This window comes from Carcharodon carcharias, chromosome 6, assembly GCF_017639515.1.
Source record: "Carcharodon carcharias isolate sCarCar2 chromosome 6, sCarCar2.pri, whole genome shotgun sequence".
Lineage (NCBI taxonomy): Eukaryota > Metazoa > Chordata > Chondrichthyes > Lamniformes > Lamnidae > Carcharodon > Carcharodon carcharias.
In genome coordinates, this window is record NC_054472.1 from 56,263,562 (window position 1) to 56,288,162 (window position 24,601).

At 45.6% G+C, this 24,601-nt stretch overlaps 1 protein-coding gene across 4 annotated transcripts in view; it reads left to right on the forward strand.

Annotated features, from left to right (window-relative positions):
* The window catches only part of LOC121279055 (collagen alpha-1(XVIII) chain-like), a 539,532-nt gene that overhangs the window by 380,934 nt on the left and 133,997 nt on the right, over positions 1-24,601 (forward strand). For all 4 annotated transcript variants that reach the window (XM_041189891.1, XM_041189890.1, XM_041189889.1 and 1 more), the window contains 4 exons: positions 157-306; positions 4,794-4,856; positions 6,143-6,187; positions 14,464-14,610. In XM_041189891.1, the coding sequence (XP_041045825.1) occupies positions 157-306; positions 4,794-4,856; positions 6,143-6,187; positions 14,464-14,610 (405 nt within the window). The remainder of the gene's footprint in view (positions 1-156; positions 307-4,793; positions 4,857-6,142; positions 6,188-14,463; positions 14,611-24,601) is intronic.

A 24,601-nucleotide genomic window follows, 5' to 3' on the forward strand; every position in this document is an offset into this window, starting at 1 on the left:
TCAGGCATTGTTTCCTGATTTTTTTTTAAAACTTAATTCAAATTCTCAGACTGCTATGCTGGGATTATGAATTCACATTCTCTGAATTATTAGTCTAGTATCATAAGCACTGGCTGCCATACTACAAGTTTAATAGTATGCCATTCTGTTTTCTAGGGTCTCCCTGGGCCACCAGGCCCTCCAGGATTGCCAGGACCACCAGGTATCCCTGCTCAATCAGAAGTGATGAATCCAAACATTGTTGGCTCCCCAGGACCACATGGCCCCCCTGGTCAGCCTGGACAAGATGGTAAATCGGGTGAGCCAGTAAGTGAAGACCAATTTCCATCTTTCATTTCTGTTAATTGGCTTTCCTTTTACTGATTTTATTTCTGATTTGAACTTGCTATCGCTCTCCTGTCATATTGAAATACTCTGACTTTCACATTTTACAGATGTTTGATGAGGAAATTAACGGTTCTGGTGAGGTATTCAGCTGGCTTGTTCAGATCCATTGCACTCCCAGACGTACTGATTATTGAAGCAGGCTGAAAAGGCAGTTTTTTTTTATTAATTAAAAAAAAATCAGCCTGTTAAGTTCACCATGTTTCTGGCACTTAACATTGACCTGCACTGTCGTGGTATTCTTCTATATAATGCATGCATTCTGCATTAAGCTGGCAAAGTGCTCAGTGTGTTATGTAAAGAAGTACAATTACATATAGGGGACAGACTTGAGGGAGGTAATGTTTCTTTGTACTTATAAATATAAGACCACACTGTATGGATTCTAAAAAGTAACATGATTAAACTTAGCTAAATATACTCATATGTACATTTTGAGTAATGATGAATGTTAACCTTGCAGTATTGTCCAATTGGACATTTAGGTCAGAGCTCTTAAAAATAGAAATTGTTTCTTCCTGCACTCTTTTTCCGAGCCTCTGGCCAGGATTTTCCAGCCCCAATCTGGTGGGACACGCCGCAGGAGATTGGGCGGCCCAGCAAAAAGCCCATTGGCTTTCGACAGGATTGGACAATCCTGGTGGTTGGTGGGGCCAGAAAATCCTGCTCCCTGACAATTTAATCTTAGGAAGGAGCATGAGAAAATGCTTTTTGAATGGAAAGTATTCCTCATTCTCCTCCATCCCTCCATCCACTCCCCCCAACACAAGTCAATGCTTTGCTTCCCTTTAATTTATCCCCATTTGTTCAGTTGCAATCACCAACATCAAGTGTGCCTGAGCAGTTACTCTTGCTCCAGACCCACTTTTCCTTCCTATTGCAGGTTTATTGGTGTTCAGTCATCCTCCTTGTCCATTCAATTTGTCCTATTACCCTTAGACTGCTGTTTTGAAGTTAATGAAGTTTCTTCCAAGTTTCCCAGCACCTTGGATTTCTGCCCTTATCCTTGTGCCCAGGGAAGTGTTGACCTTTGACAGAGGCTGCTCTTGCCTACGTTTGCATTCTCAACCTTGTTCAAATCACACCCCTTCATCTTACACAACCCTTCATTTAGATTACAGTCCAATGCTGAATCACTGCAGCTCCATCATTGCAGTTCCTTCAATGGACCAGTGAAGATGTAATTTCTTTCTATTTTCCAAAGGCACAAGTCCAGATTTTCCTCCTTTGTCGTTGTTTAGACCTGACTAGTGATGAGCAGGTTTTAGATAGACTCAAATGGAAGTTATTGGCATCACTGATGGTGAAGATTTGGGTGGCTGGGGCAGAAAACTGCATGCAATTGAAACTTCAGGAGATGGGAACAATTAATGGGGCATATATTGATAAGGTGACAAAAGTTCTGAATGCTTTTGGAAAGCCTTATGAACCTATTAGCAGTCTTTGCTGAGGATGGAAGGATAGGGACTAAGAAGATACAGACACAAAAAGAAATCAAGGTGCAGGCATTAGTCTATAGATGAGTGATGGAGTAGCCCAGTACCTGACCTTCCAATTGGTGGTTGCTGATGGAGGTTGTGCCTTTTTGAGCTGGTTTTGAAGTTGGATTTACATCTGACTCTCTGCTGAACTGGAGCCAGTGTGTGTATGTCCCAACAGTCACTGCCAGGTAGGCGTGTCAGAGTTTGCAAAAATGTCAGGTTATTGCTAGTTACAGTGAATCAGACCATGCTGGCTCTTATCACACTGGAATGCCCTCTCTAACGCCACTGAAAGCACGTGACTCAGTGCTTCTGAAGAAGCATCCAACATTCAGCTAGGCAGTCGCTTACATATCCTCATTTTGAAATTGGCAGCCTACATTGGGGAAGCAAAGAGTTTCTGCCTAATAGTGTGGTCTGGCCACAATTGTAGATGTGAAAGTACTGTTAGGTGGCACAGAACACTTGATACCGCACCGCCACCCCACCCCACCCCCCCCCCCCCCACCCCAATAGGATCGTCTACTTCCAAACTGGGAGATAGAGGAATTTCCATAGGTAAAAGGCAAAAGCAAAGAATTATACAATAAGCAAGAGACCAATGGTTAAGAAATGACTTCTGGAAACTACATCAAAGTGCAAAGTGGATAGAATTCCAGCAGGATGGAGAGTTCTCCCGTTTGACATTCTTCACCACCACAAGCCCTGGAAGCAGAAAAATAGCAGTGTTTCAGCTAAGTTGAAAGCTTTCATAATTTCATTACCCCACACACCAGTATCAAAAGTAAATAAATATAATCTGTATGTGCATCCCACATAAATTGCCTCAGGTCTCATCCCAGCACATCTTAACTGCTCTGTGAATAACTGCATTTATCACTGCACTTCTGACAAGATTGTGTGAGATTGCTCACAGCCCAAGGCCTAGGGTTTTGTTATAGGAGCATCTGATTCTTGTAACTTCCCTTACCCACTTCAGTGCAAAAATCAGTTAAAAGTATTCTACGCATTCCAGATGTAGTTTTAGTTCTCTTTTGTTGTGGCATTAAAGCAGATGTGCTGTTTCTTCTGTGAAGCAGATGCACACTGTCACTGTATGTAAAGTGAAGCACCTTGTGGCAGTTATGAATAGATGGAAAGATTGACTTGAACTACAAGTGGATTATGCAAATTTGGCATAATCCCCGCCTTTGGCTTGCGTAATGACATAAAACCGCTTGATCGGTGAAACATGGTCCATGCTGAAATCTGCTTTTTAAAGCAAGCGCAACAGTTAACTGCAAATACTAACTGCTCTCGGTTATTACTGGCACATGTCCCACTTGTTCAAAGGAATACTGCTGACAATCGATATCTTTTAAGAATCATTTCTGTACAATTCAACATCATTCCTTTCCATTGCATGAGGTGTGAAACCTGTGTGCTTATCAGATTTTACATCCAAAAACCAATTTAAATTTTTTTTCGTTTTTAAAATAACTTTTTAAGACTGACTTATCCATGGACATTTTGAGCTGCAGAAGCTGGGTGGGTAACAATGTTATTCTGCAACTTGCTGAATTTCCATTGAGGGTCGGAAAGGAATTTGCTAGCATTTTTCCCCCTAAATTGACCTATGGAGTTATTGGGTTACTTATGGGTGATCTACGGACATACAAAAAAATAATGGGCAGTCAAAGACTTCCTGGTCCACCCAGCCTGCCCCACATGGCCAGGATGCCTTATGCATCATATTACAGACACAGAACCACAGAATCACACAGTGCAGAAGAGGCCTTTCAGCCCATCGAGTCCACACCGACACGTGAGAAACACCTGACCTACCTACCTAATCCCATTTACCAGCACTTGGCCCATAGCCTTGAATGTTATGACATGCCAAGTGCTCATCTAGGTACTTTTTAAAGGATCTGAGGCAACCCACCTCTACCACCCTCCCAGGCAGTGCATTCCAGACCGTCACCACCCTCTGGGTAAAAAAGTTTTTCCTCACATCCCCCCTAAACCTCCTGCCACTCACTCCCCACCCATCCCAGAGCCAGAGGAGGAAAGCCAGATAAAAACCCAGGCTGATTAGGGAGGAAAACTCCTCTCCAAGCTCCATAGTTAATTAAGATATTCCAGGAGGGCACTGTACTCCTCATTACCATTACAAGATACCTACTGCTTTTACAAGGTGATTTCTTGCCCAGTCGGAAACAGCTCCAACTCTCACTTATTCGAATCGGCGAATCAACACTCACTGCATGAGCAAGAAACCTGTTCTACAAGCCTCATTATTCTATGGGCAAAGAGAAACCTCCAAACATATGACCTAATTCTGCCCTTACTTTGATGTTGCATGTAGGTTCTATCTTGTCAGGATGGGACAGGCTCAATAGACCAGTTGGTCATTTCCTATTGTTTTTTAATATGTTCGTAACCTATATTTGTTTGTCATCCAAATTTGGCATCTATTTATTCAAACACTTGATGGCCACAGGATTGATCTGTGGCTCTGATGAAACCCCAGATGCATTGCAAAGGTCCATCAATGCTTGATGCAGTAACTTTGAGATCCAACCAAAGCCTCAAACACTACTTGGACAAACCATTTAGTGGGGTTCATCTACATATGACACAAACCCAGTGATGGCCCTATGCTATCACCATTGTTTATATCAATCCTATAGAGATGAAAATAGTCCTGGAAGGCAAAATAATGCTAATAAGTGAATTGGTGTTGGCACATAGCTGTAAATGCTCCTATTGAATTAATGCACAGCAGCAACATCTGGGCAAACGTTATTGTCAATATCATTTGCCACATCACTGAACATCTGGCATATGTGTCAGTGTGCATCGCAAAAGCTTTTAGTTTCATGTAAGAGCATGAGTTTAGAGTAAGTTCTCCTGCACCTCGATTAATTGGTTGCTGTTCATTTATAGGGTCCAAGGGGGGCGCCAGGAGTGGATGGGACTGTTGGTGAACCAGGGACAAAAGGACAAAAGGTATGTCTTGCAAATATTGTGAAGTGATTCAGTGTGCGGGTCCAGGGTATCTGCTTCCACAATGAACTTCCATTAAAAAAATATCCATTCCTTTAAATAATTCTACTATTTCTCTTCATCTTCAGTTACTTCATCACATATATGCATTTACATGTCCAGCTTCACCCTTAATTACTCTTGCAAGTGTGCTATTGAAACATATATTTTATTCTTTTATTGGATTAAATCCTTTACTATGTTCCTCTCGTATCCTTTTAGCCTGTTTTAAAATGTTCCTAAATGCATCCCAAAGTTCCACCTCTCTTTCTCCATAGTTATGTTTTCTTCCCCTTATTTTTAGTTTAACTTTTTCTGCCAATCCATTTTGGAGGCTGGTTGGTTCACTCTCATTTCTCTGAGATATAATCATGCCTGTGATGTTCAGTATTTAAAAGTTTTCCATTTTTCATTGGCCAAGCAACCACCTCAGCAATTCATATGAATTGAATTCTATGCACTTTCTTTATGGTATGAATTTTTTTAACAATACTGAAGATAGATTGCTAATGCCAGCATGAACAATCGTTTTTAAAAATGCAAGAAAGCCTTGCTCCCTGATTTTCTGTTAGTGCACATTACTGCTGTTGCCTTTTTGTCTGCTCCCACACATCAGTTGATGTCTCTCCAAATGTGAGAAAGCAAATGGTGTGTTAGTAAAGGGGATTGGCCCCAGTAGTGTTTGTTTACCACAATCCGCCAAACTGCAAAGGAATAAAAGCTTAATCCACACAGAACATACATTTCTCCTGGCTTTTGCAAAATACTTCAGCTGCATTAGCCTTAATGATTGTTAATTGAGTGTCACTTGTAATGAGCCTTATTATCAATGCAGTACCGGTAATTTGTATGGAAGGCTTAATACATATACGGGTCCAGAAAATTCTGCACAGAAAGAATAATTGCTCGTTTTATGTCAGTTGGCCAAAGCTTTAAGTAGGTAAAATTAAAGATTTTTAGGGGGTGAGTGCAGCCAACAACTTGTAACATGTTGTACTGCCACACGAAATGAAGAATTTCACAGGAAACTATGAATCAAAGCCTAGGAAGCTGACTGTAAAATTGATGGTCATCATTTCAACTGAAGGATTTTGCAATCTGTGCTCGCAGTGGAATAGTTCTTCATCACCATTGTGTAATTGGGAAATTTAGACTGTTGCTGATGGTTTTGTGCCTCTTCAATGATTTTGGATTCAATAGCAACTTTCTGTTTTACGCAAGAAAAATCAATGTCATGTATTTGTTTACAGGGTGATCAAGGTCGAATTGGTCTGCCTGGTCTACAGGGAGCAAAGGTAAATTTTTAATGTTTAAATGTCACATTGATTGCCCATCCCCATTTGCCCTGAGAGCAATTGTTGGTACAACTGGGTTACTTGCAATGCCAGGTGAGAGGGCATTAACGGTCAACCATTCAGGGCAGAATTTTCCATTGTGGACACCAAATGCGTCAGGAAAGTGGACATACTTCCTGCTGGACGGTGGGTCGGATTAATCCGGGCAACCTTCTGCTTCTCAGCTCATTAATTATGCATCAGCAAGGAGCTCGTCGAATCTCGTGGCAGGGTGGGCAGGAATTCATCTGGTCTGCCGTTACCTCATGGGGTCAAAGGTTCCAACACCATATTTAAATGGCACCCGCATAGGCATTTGCCCACTGCAGACCAGGTGTGTTGTTTCGTTCTGGTTCTCAATGGTGCCCAAAAGAACCAAACCTTCCCCTCCACGGTTCAGCAAAGGCAGGACGTCCTCTTTCCTCAGCATGGGAGCCGGATGTTCTCCCACCCAACCACGCCAACCTGGGAGGAGATCGCCAGTGTCCATGGCCACCAAAAAAGGCTCCCCTGCAGTGCAGGAAAAGGATGAATGATCTGATGTGCTCCGCCAGGGTAAGTGAAACATCTGCCTCACTACAAACTCACACTCTCACAAGGGCATCAGGCAGTCTAAGGGATGTCAAACACCACAAGCATATGGGACATCAGCACTGAATGCTTGCCAGACACTTTAAGCTCACCGTTTCATTTTAGTTCTTTCACAAATAGTGTCTTAATCCCATACTGGGGAGGGCAGAGCAGATACAACAGCCATGCATGCTTCTGAACTGCCATTCCATCCATAGTGCTCACAGTCAATCCATCTGTCTTTATGCAGGACAAGATCACCCACAACAAAACGGAGGGAGCCAAGACTGGAGGGGGGACCTCAGAGTTGAGGGCACTCTCCTAATATGAGGAACAGGCAGCAGGGCTCGCAGGAGTGGACAGAAATTGTTCCTTCCTTGTAGAAGGCAAGATCAGCTTCCTCCACCCAGCCTGTGAGTGCTCATCCAGTACACATGAGCCACATGTGGGCAATGACTGTGAGTGACCTACAATGTTGGAGCCCCTGCCTAGTCAATCACCAATTATCTCTTCTATCTGTTCCAGCTACCAGCAAGAAAAGTTGAAGGATGTCTTTAAGCAAGCACCTTGCTTCAACACAGCCCCCAGCGCATCTCCAGTGAGGATGCTGAACACCCATCTGATAAAGATCTGTAACTGCAACCTCCAGCAGTGCAGATGCACGCACCTCAGTGGGACCTAGTTCTAGAGTAGGCTAGGGTTCACAATCTGGTGATCAATTCACTGACACAGGTCCACTGCAGGTGGAGGCAGTGACAGCCGGGATCTCCGACACTCGTAGGACTACTGGAGACCAGGTCCCTGCTAAGACTAAGCCTGACGACAAGCCTCTGGAATCGGCCCTGGGAGAAATGTTGGAGATGCAGAGACAGGCTGGGGAACAGCAAGCAGGGTTGTCAGAGGCCGTGGCCAGACTGAACGAAGGATGACAGAGTCCGTCCACGTTCTGCCTGATTTTGTGACTCCGGCATGTGAGCGCATCGAAGTCTCCATGGGCAGGATAATGGCCATCTTGGAGACCCAGGTCCAGCAGTTTCTGCTGGATTTGCGCTTGGACCATCGCTCTAGCCATGCGTACATTCCAGCAGTGGCTAGGCAAGAGGGGGTCGGGCACCTCAACCTCCCTCCAGGTGCTCCTTTTTCTCAAGAAGTCAGAAAAGGTGCCCTTGGGCACCCAAAGTGAGGAGGAACAGCAGCCAGACACCCCGGGGCATCCACTCAGGACATTACAAGGATACCTGCCACTCCAAATCCCCTCTGCCAGTGACCCCATCAAATCCATCAGGTCAGGCCGAGACAAGACCCTTAGCAGGCCAGGGCCCTCCAGGCTTTGGGCCATCAGAAGTCACCCACCAAAGTCATCTCAGGCAACAGGACATAGCTATCAGCAGGCTGCCTCCTTCTTTGCTGTCGGGGCTGCCCCTAGTGGTAAGGTTAGAAAACTTAAGAAATTTTGAATGCACAATGGTGGCATGGGTGTTCATTCACTGTATATACTCTTCACTATTTTAAATATATTTCACATTTATCCCTCTCCAAGTCTCGGGTATTGCATGGCTAATCAATGTGATGCAAGGTCCCTTGTTCATTCAAGGGTATCAAATGTACCTCCCACATTTAGATCCCATCAGGATCCTCAGTTCCATTAACTCTCACAGAATCTGATCATCATTTCACATCTGCGACATTAGCAAAGACACACCATGTGTAAAAATGTTGGCTAGACAATGCACCTGTGACCCTTGGATCTCAGACAGACATTATCTTGCCTCAGGAGAATTGTTTATCAAGGTTAGTGATAATCCTGATGCTGTCGCACTGAAGTCTGTAGTTTGTGGATGTAACAAGTGTTTGTTGCGACCAACATTACAATCTTTCCTTCCAAGTGGCAGCGTGTTTTCATCTCCGCATTTAAGGCTGAACGTTATTCCTTTCTTAGTTCCTACTCTCCCCAGGCATGACACTGAGCAATGGAAGTTGGTTCCACTCGATGACATTTGAAGTGTCTGCTAGAGGGAAATGAGTTTGTGATGTCAGAGGCGTGCACTCATCCTGATAAAAGCATCTACTTACCTGTGAGGCTCTTACTCTGCTCCTGAATGGCTGTCAAGTGGTGCTTTACAGAATCCTTCTGTACAGACACAGTGCACAACTTGATATGGAATTCATTGCGTGACTGTGCACTCATTGACTTAGGGTAAGTAGAAAGGATTGGCCTTTGTGAGATGGACAACGTTGAGGACTGTAATGCTATGAAAGCGAGGCTTCAGAACATCACCTGCGCGCTCAGCAGGGTCTGTGAAGGGAAGAAGTTGTCATTGACAGCCGTGTCAATCCTGACTGGGCCATGTTTCTACTTAATGCCAAGGCAGTGCAGGATGTAGACTTGGCAGGCTTCGGACAAATGCAGGGTCATGAGTGTTTGTAAATAAGCCACTCTCTGTGAGGACAATGTGAACATACCTCACTGCTTTGCGTGTATGATGTAGAATAACAGGTCACTACGTCTTGATAGGCATATTGGGGCTCAGATGAGGCCTGTGCATTATTCATGTGTAAGAGCTGGTGTTTGGTGAAATGGTGCTGTCCAGATATTGTTCCATCTTGAGATGGTCAAGTGCTAACCGTTAACAAACAATTTTCCTGTTAGCACCACCTTGCTAAGCTGCTGTCACAGTGACATGAGTGCATCAATGTGTGCAATGGCTTTTTTGCCACTTGAAGGCTGACATGCCCATTGACTTGTTGATGCCATAGTTGAAAGGACTGCAATTTGTGTAGTTGCTTAAGGAGGTGTTTAATGGAACGCGAGTCACATTTCACAGTGGCCACATGGTCCCCAGGTTCCTACAGCTGCCAAGGATGACCCCATCGTTAGGGTTGAAGGTGACTTATACTGCATCCTTGATCATTGTGAGATTGATGACCTTGTGATTTATTGACACTGAGAATGAAGGTTTTGTTGCGTCCTCACATCGAAACCTGAAGAGAACTTTGATCGTGAAAACTTGTCTTCACCTTATTCCTCTTGAAAACTTGTAGCTATGAGGTTGAGGCAGGCATGTATGCCACATCGAGTCCATTCAGTGGCATCCTCATATGCCTCATCTGAATCCTCACCCTCTTCAGACTCATCCACTTCCAAGTCCCTTCATCTGAGGAGGTGTCTGGCTCCTCAATGTTTCCCTCAAGCAACACATCCCCACTTTGCAAGCAGGGTGCAGCAAACAACAATGATGCAGGACATTGTTTCAGGTCTGCAGTGAGTCCCACCCGACTGGTCCACCCATCAGAAATGCATCCTTAAGGAGCCAAAAGATTGCTATATTAAGGGCCTTATGGCGGAATGTGTAGCAATGTCTCTCTTCTCAGATGTACTCTGGGGCCGGCGAGCAGGTGTCATTAGCCATGTCTTCTGGAGTTACCCCTTATCATCAAGGAGCCAACTCTCTAAGCACCAAGATCCCTCAGATATCTCAGGCACCTGTGAGTGACTCAAAATTTAAGAGTCGTGTGAGCTGCCTGGATAGCACAAACATGCTGGATCTGCCCCCAATGAACACAAATAAGCTGGACGTTCAAAGGGAGCTCTCAAGGCCAAATATGTGCAGTCGATGGCACCCTGCACTTGCGGGAAGCCTGACATTGCAGCAAATCCCATACCTCTGGCAGCCTGGCTTACTTCATCCTTGCGGAACTGCACATAATGGTGAGCTTTACTGCAGAGGGCATCTGTGATCTCCCTTATGCATTTGTGTGTCACCGATTGTGAGATTCCACAAAGATCCCCAGTGGAGCCCTGGAAGAACCCACTGGCAAAAATATTCAGTGGGGCGGTAACCTTCAGAACAAATGGCATTGGCTGCCCTCCAAGTCCGTGTGGCATGAGTTCCTCACAGAGAATGTGGTAAATATGGGCTACCACATCCCTAGACAAGCAAAGGCACCTGCAGCACTGTCTTTTGCTCATCTCCACATATGAGCTCCATCCTTGGTTGCGCCAAACTTCTTTTTGGATTTGGCCCCTCCTCGTCAGCATCTGGAATTCCTGGAGCCCCACTGGCTCTTGATCCTCAGGGCGATGGCCTTCCCTGAGCTGTGCCAATCAGAGATGAGCCCTTCTTCTCCTCATTTTAATCATAGGTATCAACAAGGCAGCGTTGCCTGCAGCTTGCATTCTCCACTCCTCCCAGTAGATACAATTGACCAATGGTATTTCCCCTTGAATGGTCTCTCTCCATATACAAGGCAGCAATGCAGTTTCTAGCCCATGACTTGCCTTCATGGCATACCAAGGCCACCCGCACAGAATGATATCATCCTGGAGGATGACAGGTGGCTGAGCTTTCCCGTCAGACGTGACTGCACATTTACAATGAGGATCTTAATTAGGGTCAAAAGACCCATGTCCTATAACCCACAGTCAGGCTTCTGATGGTTGTCCTCAGTGGCTTTGACAATAACCATCGATACCCGATCCTTGCACTTTGTCATAACTGCAAGCGTGGAGAGTTGAATACCAGGATCAGTGCACTGGGAACATGGAGGCTTGTAGGGTCCATGCTGCCTCTGCAAAGCAGCCATGGCCCTTAGTCGTTTGACCCTACTTCCATTCTGACATGCCTCTGGAAGGATCAGATGCTAATTAAGACCATATGCGCCACAGCACCGAAACTTAATGGGTTCATGCCCAAATGTGCGACATTATTAAAGAAGCTTATCTTGTTCATTGTGCATTAGACCCTCGAGTCTAGCACACAGCTGAGCCATGCTCTCCATGGTTTGAGTCCCTCTGATCCTCGGTACTTCCCAGGGTCCTATTATTCATCGTGTATTCCTGTGCCTTGATTGTCCTGCGCAAGTGTATCACCTCACACTTATCCGGATTAAATTCCATTTGCCACTGATCAGCCCATCTGACCAGCCCATCTATATCCTCCTGTAATCTAAGATTATCCTCCTCACTATTTACCACCCCACCAATTTTTGTGTCATCCACGAACTTACTGATCAACCCTCCCACATTTAAGTCTAAATCGTTTATATATACCACAAACAGCAAGGGACCCAACACTGATCCCTGTGGAACCCCACTGGACACAGGCATCCAGTCACAAAAACACCCCTTGACCATCACCCTCTGCTTCCTGCCACTCAGCCAATTCTTGATCCAATTTACCAAATTGTCCTGGATCCCAAGGGCTCTTACCTTCATTATCAGTCTCCCATGCGGGACCTTATCAAAAACCTTGCTGAAGTCCAAGTAGACTACATATGACTTTTCAGCTCCAGACTTACAGGATCCAGATGCCTCCCCTGAATGTTACTGTATCCTCTGCTTCACACCACTATGACTCGACCCCCACAACCAAATGCCATAAGTGACTTACCACGCCATGCACACCATACTGTACATGACCATCACTGCCCAGAGAGCCTTCTCCTGCCCAAGACTGGGGCCAAGATATGCATGCCATGCAGAGTCCTCTAAAATGGCCTGTACAGCCCCATGACAGTATCTTCAATCTTCCTCGACAATATGACCTCAGCCCCAGGACAGTCTCTGACTCTTCCTTGCATAGCCTATAAATCTTGCCCCAGGATAGTCTTTCACTACTCCATTCTATTCCTTGATCTAGTCCTGTCTCAGTCTTCCTCTCTCCTCTCATGCTTCCCCTCCCCACCAAGTCCTGTCCCTATCTTCCTCCTCCCATCTCTTATTCCCTGCTGGTCTTGCCTCCTGTACCTAACCTTGGCACAGCTTGTGCTACAGGCAACCGATATTTCACAGCTACAGTCTTAAAGATGGCGAGAACAGTGTCTACTGACCTCCAAGCCTTGGATGAACTGAAGCTTGCCAGGTGCACACCACTTATATACAGTCATGGAACAGCCTGTTCTAATCATCTGCTCGCTGGGCACTTAATTTGGAGGGGGAACGTAATTCTGGTGAGTTGGCCTTTTGTTGAGCATTCATGAGGTGCAAATGAATGCAAATACGGTTCCCGACATAGATCAGCAGGAAATTCAATCCACCTTTAATGCTATCAAAGTCGGGAGAGCAAAATTCCAAACTAATTTCCCACCAGCGGGAAACTGACTTTTCTGTCACGCCAAATTTAATGCACCCGCCCACCACAATTCCCGCCATTGGCAGGAGCGGCGAATTCCACCCATAGTGTAGAATTGAGTCACATGTAAATGAGACCATTTAGAGGTGAGGAACATTTACAGCAATACTAAGCCTTTCGCAACCCTTTCACAAACTATCGTATTTGCTAAATTTGGTGTCACAAGGAACCATGGTGGAATTGAATTTCATGATCACTGGGTTGCTGGTCCAGTAACAAATCCACTACACTACTGTAGCCATTGATAAAAAATATCAAATGATCCTGTATGAAACTTTACTGGAATCCACCTAAACCACTGAATGCAAATATGTAGACAGTTCTCTCCATACTGGCACAGATGTGTGAATCTCCTTTGGAATATGGTTCAGTTACACTGTTGCATGCTGCAGGTAAAACCCCACAGAGGCTTGGCCTAAATAGCCAAGTAGTTATGGTACTGGGTTTGTAACCCCAAAATCAAGAGTTCAAATCTCACAATGGCAAACTATGAAACAATGTAACTTCATCTGAATAGGAACAGATGGAAACGTGTTTGTACTCGAAAAAAAGAAGTTAAAACCCCACAGATCGGTTTTGGGTGGTCTGTGTCTGTGTGTGGTCCCCTTGTTCACTATCTAAAGTTATCAGCCTTAAGGTGGTATGCCCATCTCTGAATCAGAAGTTCAAACCCCAAAGATTTGGGCACAGCACCTAGGCTACCACTTCAGTACTGTACTGAGGGAATGCTGCACTGTTGAAGATGCAAGTCTTTCAGATATGATTTTAAACCAAGAACCCCTCCCACCCTCTCGAGTAGATGTAATTCATCTGCTGATGCTCTTTGAAGGTGAGCAGAGGAAGAAGTATCCTGACCAATAGTTATCCCTCTGCCAACATCACTATGAGAGCTTATTTCATCATTTTCTCATTGTTCATCGTGCTGTATTCAAATTGGCTAATCCTTATCCAAGAACAATTACTATGCTTCAAGAGTACTTCATTGACTGTAAAGCGCTTTGGGATGCCCTGAGGCCATGAAAGTGCTTTATAAACAAAAGTTGTTTCTTGAATTATCTTAGTTTTAATGTATTTCCTTGTATTTTACTGTCCTTCTGTAAACCAGTTGGCCAATATCTATATCTCAAGAGCTCACCAGGCTTATAGAACATAAAAGGGCACAAGAAAAGTATGACTGTCTTCAAGACAAAAACAGGTAAAGAGGATTAGGTGTTCCCACTGGTCTTCTTTCAAAGATTCTTTGGACAGAAAGAATGCTATTTCCAAGGAGACCTGTAGAAGTGAAGAGCTACAAGTTGAAATTTTCATTGCATTGACTCATGAGCAGAAATGTTTGGTTCTGCAGAAAATAGAAAAGAAAACAGAGATCTTCACTCCCTGAGCTGCTGAATTCATTGTCCCTTCCTCCCTCCCTACACAGTGAAAAGTTGAATGATTATACTGAAGAAAAATTATATTGAAGAAATGAAATGGGGCAAATGTGAATGTGTAAAAAGTGCGACCATTCATAATGTTTGTAATATGGTTCCTTTGCAGGGAGAAGTTGGAGATAATGGCAAACCAGGACCCCCAGGACCTCAGGGTCAGCCTGGAAGCGCAGGACCACAGGGTCCACCTGGACTCCCAGGACCTCCTGGACCACCTGGGTCACCCAGCAGCGGTGGTTTTAACTTTGGATTTGAGGTAACTCACTAGATGCTAACGTTGAGTTTGTGAAGTTGATGGGCCGGTGACTACCTCATTAAAAAAATGTTGGGATTAAAATTGGATGCATATACCCAAAAGGCATTTAGCATTGTTCTTCATAGGCAGTTTTTAGGTAAACTCAGACTCATGGTTAACTCTGACAATGGATAAGAAAACGGCTGAAGGTGAGAAAGGAACGAATCCTTATTGGAGAGGTTACTGGTATGTTGCAGTGGTGGGTGGAAGGATCGAAAGGGACACTCCTGTGCTTGGTTGCCACCACTCCTGTTTCTGATTTACAGAAATAATCGAGATTGAGAAATTCAATGCAAAGTAGTCAGATTTTCAAATGATATCAGGTAGGAGTGGAGTGGGCATGGGCTCAGAAGGGAAAGCTCATAAATTATAGAATGAGTTGGATAGAATATGTATGCAGGCAGAAAAATGGCAGAGGACCTTTTATGTAGGCAAATGTAAAATACTGCATGTAGTAAGAGTGAATAATCACAGTACGTTCTCCATGCACTGGATTTGATGGTGCACCAGAGATCCAACAGTCTTTGGGATGTACAGCCTAGCATCACACTGGCACAGAAATTCATATACAACATTACTCATTTGTGTGATAAGCAGAACGTCTTTTTAACTTGGTGACCGCATCCTGTTAGTGGCGAATACCACTCGCGTTGCTACTGCATAGTAGCAGCGTGTAACCGCTAGCTTCACCCGATGCTCAAATTTTTGAGATACCTTGCCCTTTAAGGATAATCTGAGGCAGACTGGGCACTTTTCATGGCCAAAAGTGATGGCCTTAGGCCCATTCTTAAGTTTGTGTGATATACATCATGAAATGATCTGATCAGGGTAGCCATTATTCCGTAGGATTCAGGGTCTTATTTCAGCATCAAGCTTGCATGGTAAGCAAGTGGCTTGGGCCTTTTTTACAAGGTTGCTGATGGTATGCAGGCCGAATGTCCCAAAGCTTGGTAGATCGCATCAAACAGTATGTCCCTTCTGTTCTTTGCAATGGGCAAGGTACAGACTGTACCCAACCAGCCCATGGTTGCAAACCTCAAAACACAGTGTCCAACATTAGAGTGATTCCGCGATTGGACAACATTTGCTAAATAATCCTCAGTGCGCTAAGAATTACGCTGACAACCAATTCAAGGTTGCCAGTCAGGCTTGCAGTGTGGCGCATTTGCGTAGTGAGAGTCAGTCATTGGTTCATTCCTCAGGGTAATGCCTTGACCAATCAGATAAAACTACCTGGTTTAAATTTCAAACAATGCTTGGCAGTTAACTGTCAGTCACCATAAACTGGTTTAATCACTATGGCAATGCCTCTACCAATCAGAGTCCACTTGCCAACCAATCAGTATTCTCTTCTCATACAATATAAATTGTTGTTCCCTTTACATTTGGTATGCTTGCAAGTTCTCCTGATGAGTGCAAGATGAAAAGCTGCGACAAAAATTTCTCTTTTTTCAGCAATACTAAGTGATAAATACCTGATTAACACTACATATTCACTTATATCTCCTACCATCTGTAGCATTTCACTCCAATTCTGTAAAGCCATGAGAATGCCCATAAAATCACAAAATCACAGAATCTTAATGGCACTGAAGGAGGCCATTCAACCCATCGTGTTTATACCAAATAAGCATTATGACCCAGTTCCATTCTCCTGCCTTTTCCCAATACCCCTTCACCTTGTCTCTATTCAAATAATCGTCTAATGCCCCCTTGAATGCCTCGATTGAACCTGCCTCCACCACACTTCCATGCAGTGCATTCTAGACCCGAAACACTCGTGTGAAAATGTTTTTCCTCACATCACATTTGCTTCTTTTGCAAATAACTTTAAATCTGTGCCCTCTCATTCTCGATCCTTTTACGAGTGGGAGCAGCTTCTCCCTATCTAATAAATATAAAAACAAAAAACTGCGGATGCTGGAAATCCAAAACAAAAACAGAATTACCTGGAAAAACTCAGCAGGTCTGGCAGCATCGGCGGAGAAGAAAAGAGTTGACGTTTCGAGTCCTCATGACCCTTCAACCAGAATAGTTCTGTTGAAGGGTCATGAGGACTCGAAACGTCAACTCTTTTCTTCTCCCTATCTACTCTGTCCAGCTCCCTCATGATTTTGAAAACTCCTTTCAAATCTCCTCTCAGACTTCTCCTCTCCAAGGAAAACAGTCCCAACTTCTCCATTCTATCCTCATAGCTGAAGTTTCTCATCCATCGGACCATTCTTGTAAACCTCTTCTGCACTCTCCAATGTGTTTAAATCCTTCCTTTAATATGATGACCAGAACTGTACACAATATTCCAGCTGAGGCCTAACGAGGCGGGTGAGCATTGAGGTGGGTGAGCGTTGAGGCGGGTGAGCTATGAGACGGGAGAGTGTTGAGGAGGGTGAGCATGGAGGCGGTTGAGTGTTGAGGTGAGTGAGCATTGAGGTGGGAATGTTGAGGCGGGTGAGTGTTGAGGCAGGTGAGAGTTGAGATGGGTGAGCGTTGAGGTGGTTGAGCATTGAGGTGGGTGAGCGTTGACGCGAGTTAGTGTTGAGGCGAGTGAGTGTTGAGGCAGGTGAGTGTTGAGAAGGGTGAGCATTGAGGTGGGTGAGTGTTGAGGTTGGAATGTTGAGATAGGTGAGCGTTGAGGCGGGTGAGCGTTGAGGGGGGTGAGTGTTGAAGCGAGTGAATGTTGAGGTGGGTGAGTGTTGAGGCGGGAATGTTGAGGTGGGTGAGCAATGAGACGGGTGGGTGTTGAGGCAGGTGGTTGTTGAGGCAGGTGGGTGTTGAGATGGGTGAGTGTTGAGATGGGTCACTGTTGAGGTTGGTGAATGTTGAGTGGCGAATATTGATGTGGGTGAGTGTTGAGGCGGGTGAGTGTTGAGGCAGGTGAGTGTTAAGGCGGGTGAGTGTTGAGGTGTGTGAGTGTTGAGGCGGGTGAGTGTTGAGGCGGGTGAGTGTTGAGGCGGGTGAGTGTTGAGGCGGGTGAGCGTTGAGGCGGGTGAGCGTTGAGGTGGGTGAGCGTTGAGGCGGGTGAGCGTTGAGGCATGTGAGTGTTGAGGCATGTGAGTGTTGAGGCAGGTGAGTGTTGAGGCAAGTAAGTGTTGAGGCGGGTGAGTGTTGAGGCGGGTGAGTGTTGAGGCGGGTGAGTGTTGAGGTGTGAGTGTTGAGGCATGTGAGTGCTGAGTTGGGTGAGTGTTGAGGCAGGTGAGTGTTGAGGTGATTAAGTGTTGAGGCAGGTGAGTGCTGTGGCAGGTGAGTACTTAGGTGGTTGAGTGTTTAGGTGGTTGCGTGTTGAGGCGGGTGAGTGTTGAGATGGGTCATTGTTGAGGTTGGTGAATGTTGAGGCTGATGAATATTAATGTGGTTGAGTGTCGAGGCATGTGAGTTGTCGTGGGTAAGTGTTGAGGCAGGTGAGTGTTGAGGCGGGTGAGCTTTGAGGCGGGTGAGCGTTGAGGCGGGTGAGCATTGAGGCGGGTGAGTTGAGGTGGGTGAGTATTGAGGTGGATCAGTGTTGAGGCAGGTGAGTGTTGAGACAGGTGAGTGTTGAGGTGGGTGAATGTTGTGGCTGGTGAGTGTTGAGGCAGGTGAGTATTGAGGCAGGTGAGTGTTGAGATGGGTGAGCGTTGCGGGAGTGAGTGTTGAGGCGAGTGAGTGTTGAGGTGGGTGAGTGTTGAGGTGGGTGAGTGTTGAGATGTGTCATTGTTGAGGTTGGTGAATGTTGAGGCTGATGAATATTGATGTGGTTGAGTGTCGAGGCATGTGAGTTGACGTGGGTGAATGTTGAGGCGGGTAAATGTTGTGGCGGTTGAGTGTTGAGGCGGGTGAGCATTGAGGCGGGTGAGCGTTGAGGTGGGTGAGCATTGAGGCGGGTGAGCGTTGAGGTGGGTGAGTGTTGAGGTGGGTGAGTGTTGAGGTGGGTGAGTGTTGAGGCAGGTGAGTGTTGAGGCGAGTGAGTGTTGAGGCAAGTGAGTGTTGAGGCAGGTGAGTGTTGAGGCAGGTGAGTGTTGAGATGGGTGGGCGTTGCGGGAGTGAGTGTTGAGGCGAGTGAGTGTTGAGGCGAGTGAGTGTTGAGGTGGGTGAGTGTTGAGGTTGGTGAGTGTTGAGATGTGTCATTGTTGAGGTTGGTGAATGTTGAGGCTGATGAATATTGATGTTGTTGAGTGTCGAGGCATGTGAGTTGACGTGGGTGAATGTTGAGGCGGGTAAATGTTGTGGCGGATGAGTGTTGAGGCGGGTGAGCATTGAGGCAGGTGAGCGTTGAGGTGGGTGAGTGTTGAGGTGGGTGAGTGTTGAGGTGGGTGAACGTTGAGACAGGTGAGTGTTTAGGTGGATGAGTGTTTAGGTGGTTGCGTGTTGAGGCGGGTGATTGTTGAGATGGGTCATTTTTAAGGTTGGTGAATGTTGAGTCTGGTGAATATTGATGTGGGTGAGTGTTGAAGTGGGTGAGTTTTTAGGCGGGAATGTTGAGGGAGGTGAATGTTGAGGCGGGTGAGTGTTGAGGCGGGTGAGTGTTGAGAAGGGTGAGCATTGAGGCGGGTGAGCGTTGAGGCGGGTGAGTATTGAGGCGGGTGAGTGTTGAGGCGAGTGAGTGTTAAGGCGGGTGAGCAATGAGACGGGTGAGTGTTGAGGTGATTGAGTGTTGAGGTGAGTGAGTATTGAGGCAGGTGAGTGCTGTGGCGGGTGAGTATTTAGATAGTTGAGTGTTAGGTGGTTGAGTGTTGAGGCGGGTGAGTGTTGAGGCAGGTGAGTGTTGAGGTGGGTGAATGTTGTGGCTGGTGAGTGTTGAGGCAAGTGAGTGTTGAGGCAGGTGAGTGTTGAGGCAGGTGAGTGTTGAGATGGGTGAGCGTTGCGGGAGTGAGTGTTGAGGCGAGTGAGTGTTGAGGTGGGTGAGTGTTGAGATGTATCATTGTTGAGGTTGGTGAATGTTGAGGCTGGTGAATATTGATGTGGTTGAGTGTCGAGGCACGTGAGTTGACATGGGTGAGTGTTGAGGCGGGTGAGTGTTGAGGCGGGTGAATGTTAAGGCAGGTGAGTGTTGAGGCGGGTGATTGTTGAAGTGGGTGAGTGTTTAGTTTGGTGAGTGTTGAGGCGGGTGAGTGTTTAGTTTGGTGAGTGTTGAGGTGGGTGAGCGTTGAGGCGGGTGAATGTTGAGGCGGGTGAATATTGATGTGGATGAGTGTTGAGGCAGGTGAGTATTTAGGTGGTTGAGTGTTAAGATGGGTGCGCTATGAGACGGGTGAATGTTGAGTCTGGTGAATGTTGATGTGGGAGAGTGTTGAGGCAGGTGAGTGTTGAGACGGGTGAGTGTTGAGACGAGTGAGTGTTGAGGCGGGTGAGTGTTGAGACGGGTGAGTGTTGAGACGGGTGAGTGTTGAGGCGGGTGAGTGTTGAGGCGGTTGAGTGTTGAGGCAGATGAGCTATGAGCCGGGTGAATGTTGAGGCTGGTGAATATTGAGGCGGGTGAGTGTTGAGGCGGGTGAGTGTTGAGGCAGCTGAGCTCTGAGCCAGGTGAATGTTGAGGCTGGTGCATATTGATGTGGGTGAGTGTTCAGGCGAGTGAGTGTTGAGGTGGTTTTACCTAGGTAGGCCCTGTGACTGTTGTTGATACCAGGATAGCATTTCTGTTTTGAATGTAAAAGATTCAAGGGTTGAACCTTCGCTCTTATCTAACCAGGGAGTGATCTGTATTACAGTCAGCACTGTGTTATCTGTGGGTATTGAGAGTGCTGTTCAGAGAGTCATGTCTTGTGATGATCCGATCCAACTTCTGCCAATGACCTGAATTTGGATGTTCCCAAAATACCTGGTGGCATGGTTTGTTCGGAAAGAAGGTGTTAGTTACAGAAAGCTCGTGTGAACAGCAAAGCGCAAATGGCCCTTGTGCAATCCCAAAATTTTCTCCCAAGCCATGATGTCCAAGGCAGTTGGGGGGTGTTGGGGGAGCCTCTCTTGTGTTGAAATCTCCCAGTGGGTAAAGGTGTTCTGAATTAGTGATTCTGCTGATGGCTGTGACAAGCTCCCCATAGAACTGGTCCTTCGCCTCAGTAGTTGAGCACCGTGTTTGAGCATATGAGGTTAACTAACATGAGGTTAACTAAAACAAAAACAGAATTACCTGGAAAAACTCAGCAGGTCTGGCAGAAGGGTCATGAGGACTCGAAACGTCAACTCTTTTCTTCTCCGCCGATGCTGCCAGACCTGCTGAGTTTTTCCAGGTAATTCTGTTTTTGTTTTGGATTTCCAGCATCCGCAGTTTTTTTGTTTTTATCTATGAGGTTAACTAACCCTGTTTGAGTTGAGAGGTGGATGGAGAGAATTTGTTCTGAACCATTGTTGTGGGGTTCTATCATCGAGAGTAGGGAGTTCCTGACAGAGAGGCCTACACCCTGCTCATGAATTACCTCTGAACTCTTCCCCTGCCAGATGAACGTGTAATGTTTTTCTTTCAGTGAGCCACTCTTGATGAGCCTGGTCTCTAGTAGTAATGCTATGTTGATGTTCCCTGTTGATCACAGCTGTCTTCCACGTATTATCGACCAGCTGCAAGTTGTCTGCAGGTCCCATAGCACATGGTCCTGACGTTCTATCTTGCCAGTTGAAGAATAAGCATTTCTCTCTTTTTGTATGCTTTGTTTGTTTGCCCCATGCGATGGATTCTATCCACTTGTCAAGCAGGGATTCTGAGCTCCAAGCACCCATTGAAGCAGATGGACTTTAGAAACAAGTAGGAGTAGGTCATTTAGCCCTTCAAGCCTGCTCCACCATTCAATATGATCATGCTGATCCTCTGTCTCAACGCCATATTCCCACTCTCTCCCCATGCCACTTGATGCCTCTAGAATCCAGAATTCTATCTGTTTCCTTCTTAAATATATTCAGTGACTTGGCCTCCACAGCTTTCTGTGGTAAAGAATTCCACAGGTTCACCACCTTCTGAGTGAAGAAGTTTCTCCTCATCTCAGTCCTAAATGGCCTACCCCATATCCTGAGATTGTGACACCTTGTTCTTGACCCCCCCCAAGCCAGACGAAACATCGTCCCTGCATCCAGTCTGTTCAGCCCTGTCAGAATTTTATACATTTCAATGAGATCCCCTCTCATTCTTCTAAACTCCAGTGAATAAAGGCCTAGTCGGCCCCATCTCTCCTCATACAACAATCCTGCCATCCCAGGAATCAGTCTGGTGAACCTTTGCTGCACTCCCTCTATGGCGAGTATGTCCTTTCTCAGGTAAGGAGACCAAAACTGCACACAATACTCCAGGTGTGGTCTCCCCAAGGCCCTGTACAGTTGCAGGAAGGCATCCTTGCTCCTGTACTCAAGTTTCTTGCAATGAAGGCCAACAAACCATTTGCCTTTTAATTGCTTGCTGCACCTGCATGTTTGCTTTCAGGGATAGGTCTACAAGGACACCCAGGTCCCTTTGTACATCAACATTTCCCAATGTACCACCATTTAAATACTCCGCCATTCTGTTTTCCCTACCGAAGTGTATAACTTCACACTAATCCACGTTATACTGCATTTGCCACGTATTTGCCCACTCACCCAACTTGTCTAAATCACCTTGAATCCTCTTAACATCCTCTTTAACACTGCGGTGGTTCAGCACCTGACCAGTTGGGGGCTGCTCAACTTGAGGTGGATGATGGCTGACCAGTTGGACATTACCTTCCACCATCGGAGACAGCCTGTAACACCTGTTCTCTATGCCAATCGAGTTGGACTAATCACTCATAACTGGTGTTGTGTCCCCCTGGTGTCCCCCATGTTGTGTTAACTCTTTGCAGTGAAGCTGGAGTGTCCTCTCCAGGGAAAAATTTATGGAGACCCTGGATTGCCCAAACACCAGGATCCCCCACCTCGACCTCCCTGGTTGAGTCCAAAGGAATGCAAAGCACTATGTTTGGCGCCAGCTTACTACCAGGAGTTACCAGAAAAATGGCATATTTAGACATCAGTCTGCATTGGGGCTCCACTCCAGATTTTTTGTTAGGGTTCATTCCCTTAGCCTTCAACTCTCCTGAGTTATATACAAGGCAGTGGAGCCATTTGGCCATAGCTAACAGTTTTGTTATGAGTGCCAGGCATGTCACCATGCTGGTGGACCTGTGCACTGCGGGTCTGGGAACCAAACCTCCCTCCGAGTTACTCTGAAGCTTTCGTGGCCCCCGTTTCCATGTCTTACTATGAGGAGGCACAGCTTGCCAATGGAGAGGCTGTGTATTGAGAGGGAGAGACTTACACATTTGGCTCTTTTTCACATTGCTGCTGGCCAGCAGTGTAGGCTGAAAATGTGAAGCAAACCAGCACACCAAAGTGTAAAGCATACTAACTCTCTTCACCCACACATGTGACACATCGCACCGATCTGCTGGACACACTGATTACTGGACTTATAGAGGGCTTGCCTAGTTTATACTGATGAGGGGAAGAAAGATTATGTTCACTGAACGATCGGTCAAACTTTGAAAGTCTTTCCCCCAGTAGGCTACAGATGCTGGGTCACAAATCACAGAACTTTAACAGCTCAGAAGGAGGTCACTCAGCCCATCGTATCTGCACCGGCTCTCCAAATGAGCATTATGACCTAGTGCCGTTGCCCTGTCTTTTCCACATTTCCCTGCACCTTGTTTCTATTCAAATAATCATCTAATGTCCTCTTGAATGCCTCGAATGAACTTACCTTCAGGCAGTGCATTCCACACCCAAACTACTCATGTGTGAAAAAGTTTTTTCTCATGTCACATTTGCTTCTTTTGCAAATCACTTTACGTCTGTGCCCTCTTCTTCCTGATGCTTTTACAAGCGGGAACTGTTTCTTCCTATCTACTCTGTCCAGCCCCCTCATGATTTTGAATGTCTCTATCAAATCTCCTCTCAGCCTTCTTCTCTCCAAGGAGAACAGTCCTAACCTCTCCAATCTGTCTTCATAACAGAAGTTTCTCATGCCTGGAACCATTCTTGTAAACCTCTTTTGCACTCTCTCCAATGTGTTCACATTCTTCTTATAATGTGGCGCCCAGACTGTACACAATACTCCAGCTGAGGTCTAACAAGTGTCTTATATAAATTCAGTATAAGCTGCTATCTTTTGTACTCTATGCCCCTATTAATAAAGCCTAGGAAAATATATGCTTTATTAACTGCTCTCTCCACCTGTCCTGCCAACTTCAATGATCTATGCACATATACACCCAGGTTTTTCTGCTCCTGCACCCCCCTTCAAAATATCATCCCTTATTTTATATTGCCTGTCCATGTCTGTCCATGTTCTTCCTACTCAAATGCATCACATCACACTTCTCCATATTGAACTTCATCTTCCACCTATCTGCCCACTCTACCAACTTGCCAATGTCCTTTTGAAGTTCTAGACTGTCCTTCTCGCAGTTTACAACACTCCCAAGCTTCATATCATCTGCAAACTTTGAAATTGTCCCCTGCACACTAAGATCAAGATCATTAACATGTATCAGGAAAAGCTAGGGTCCCAAGACCAACCCCTGGGGAACTGCACTACAATCCTTCCTCCAGCCCAAAAAATATCCATTGACCATTACTCTCTGCTTCCTATTTTTCAGCCAATTTTGTATCCATGTTGCCACTGTCCCTTTTATTCCATGGGCAATAACTTTTCTCACAAGTCTGTTGTGTGGCACGGTATCAAATGCCTTTTCAAAGTCCATGTACACCACATCAACAGCATTACTCTCATCGAAATTTTCTGTTACCTCTTCAAAAAACTCCAGAAAGTTAGTTAAACACAATTTCCCTTTTAGAAATCCATGCTGGCTCTTCCTTATCAACCCATATTTTTCCATGTGATTACTAATTCTATCCCAAATAATTGTTTCCAGAATCTTGCCCACCACTGAAGTTAAACTGACTGGTCTGTAATTACTGGGCTTATCCTTACAATCTTTTTTGAACAAGGGTGTAATGTTTGCAATTCTCCAGTCCT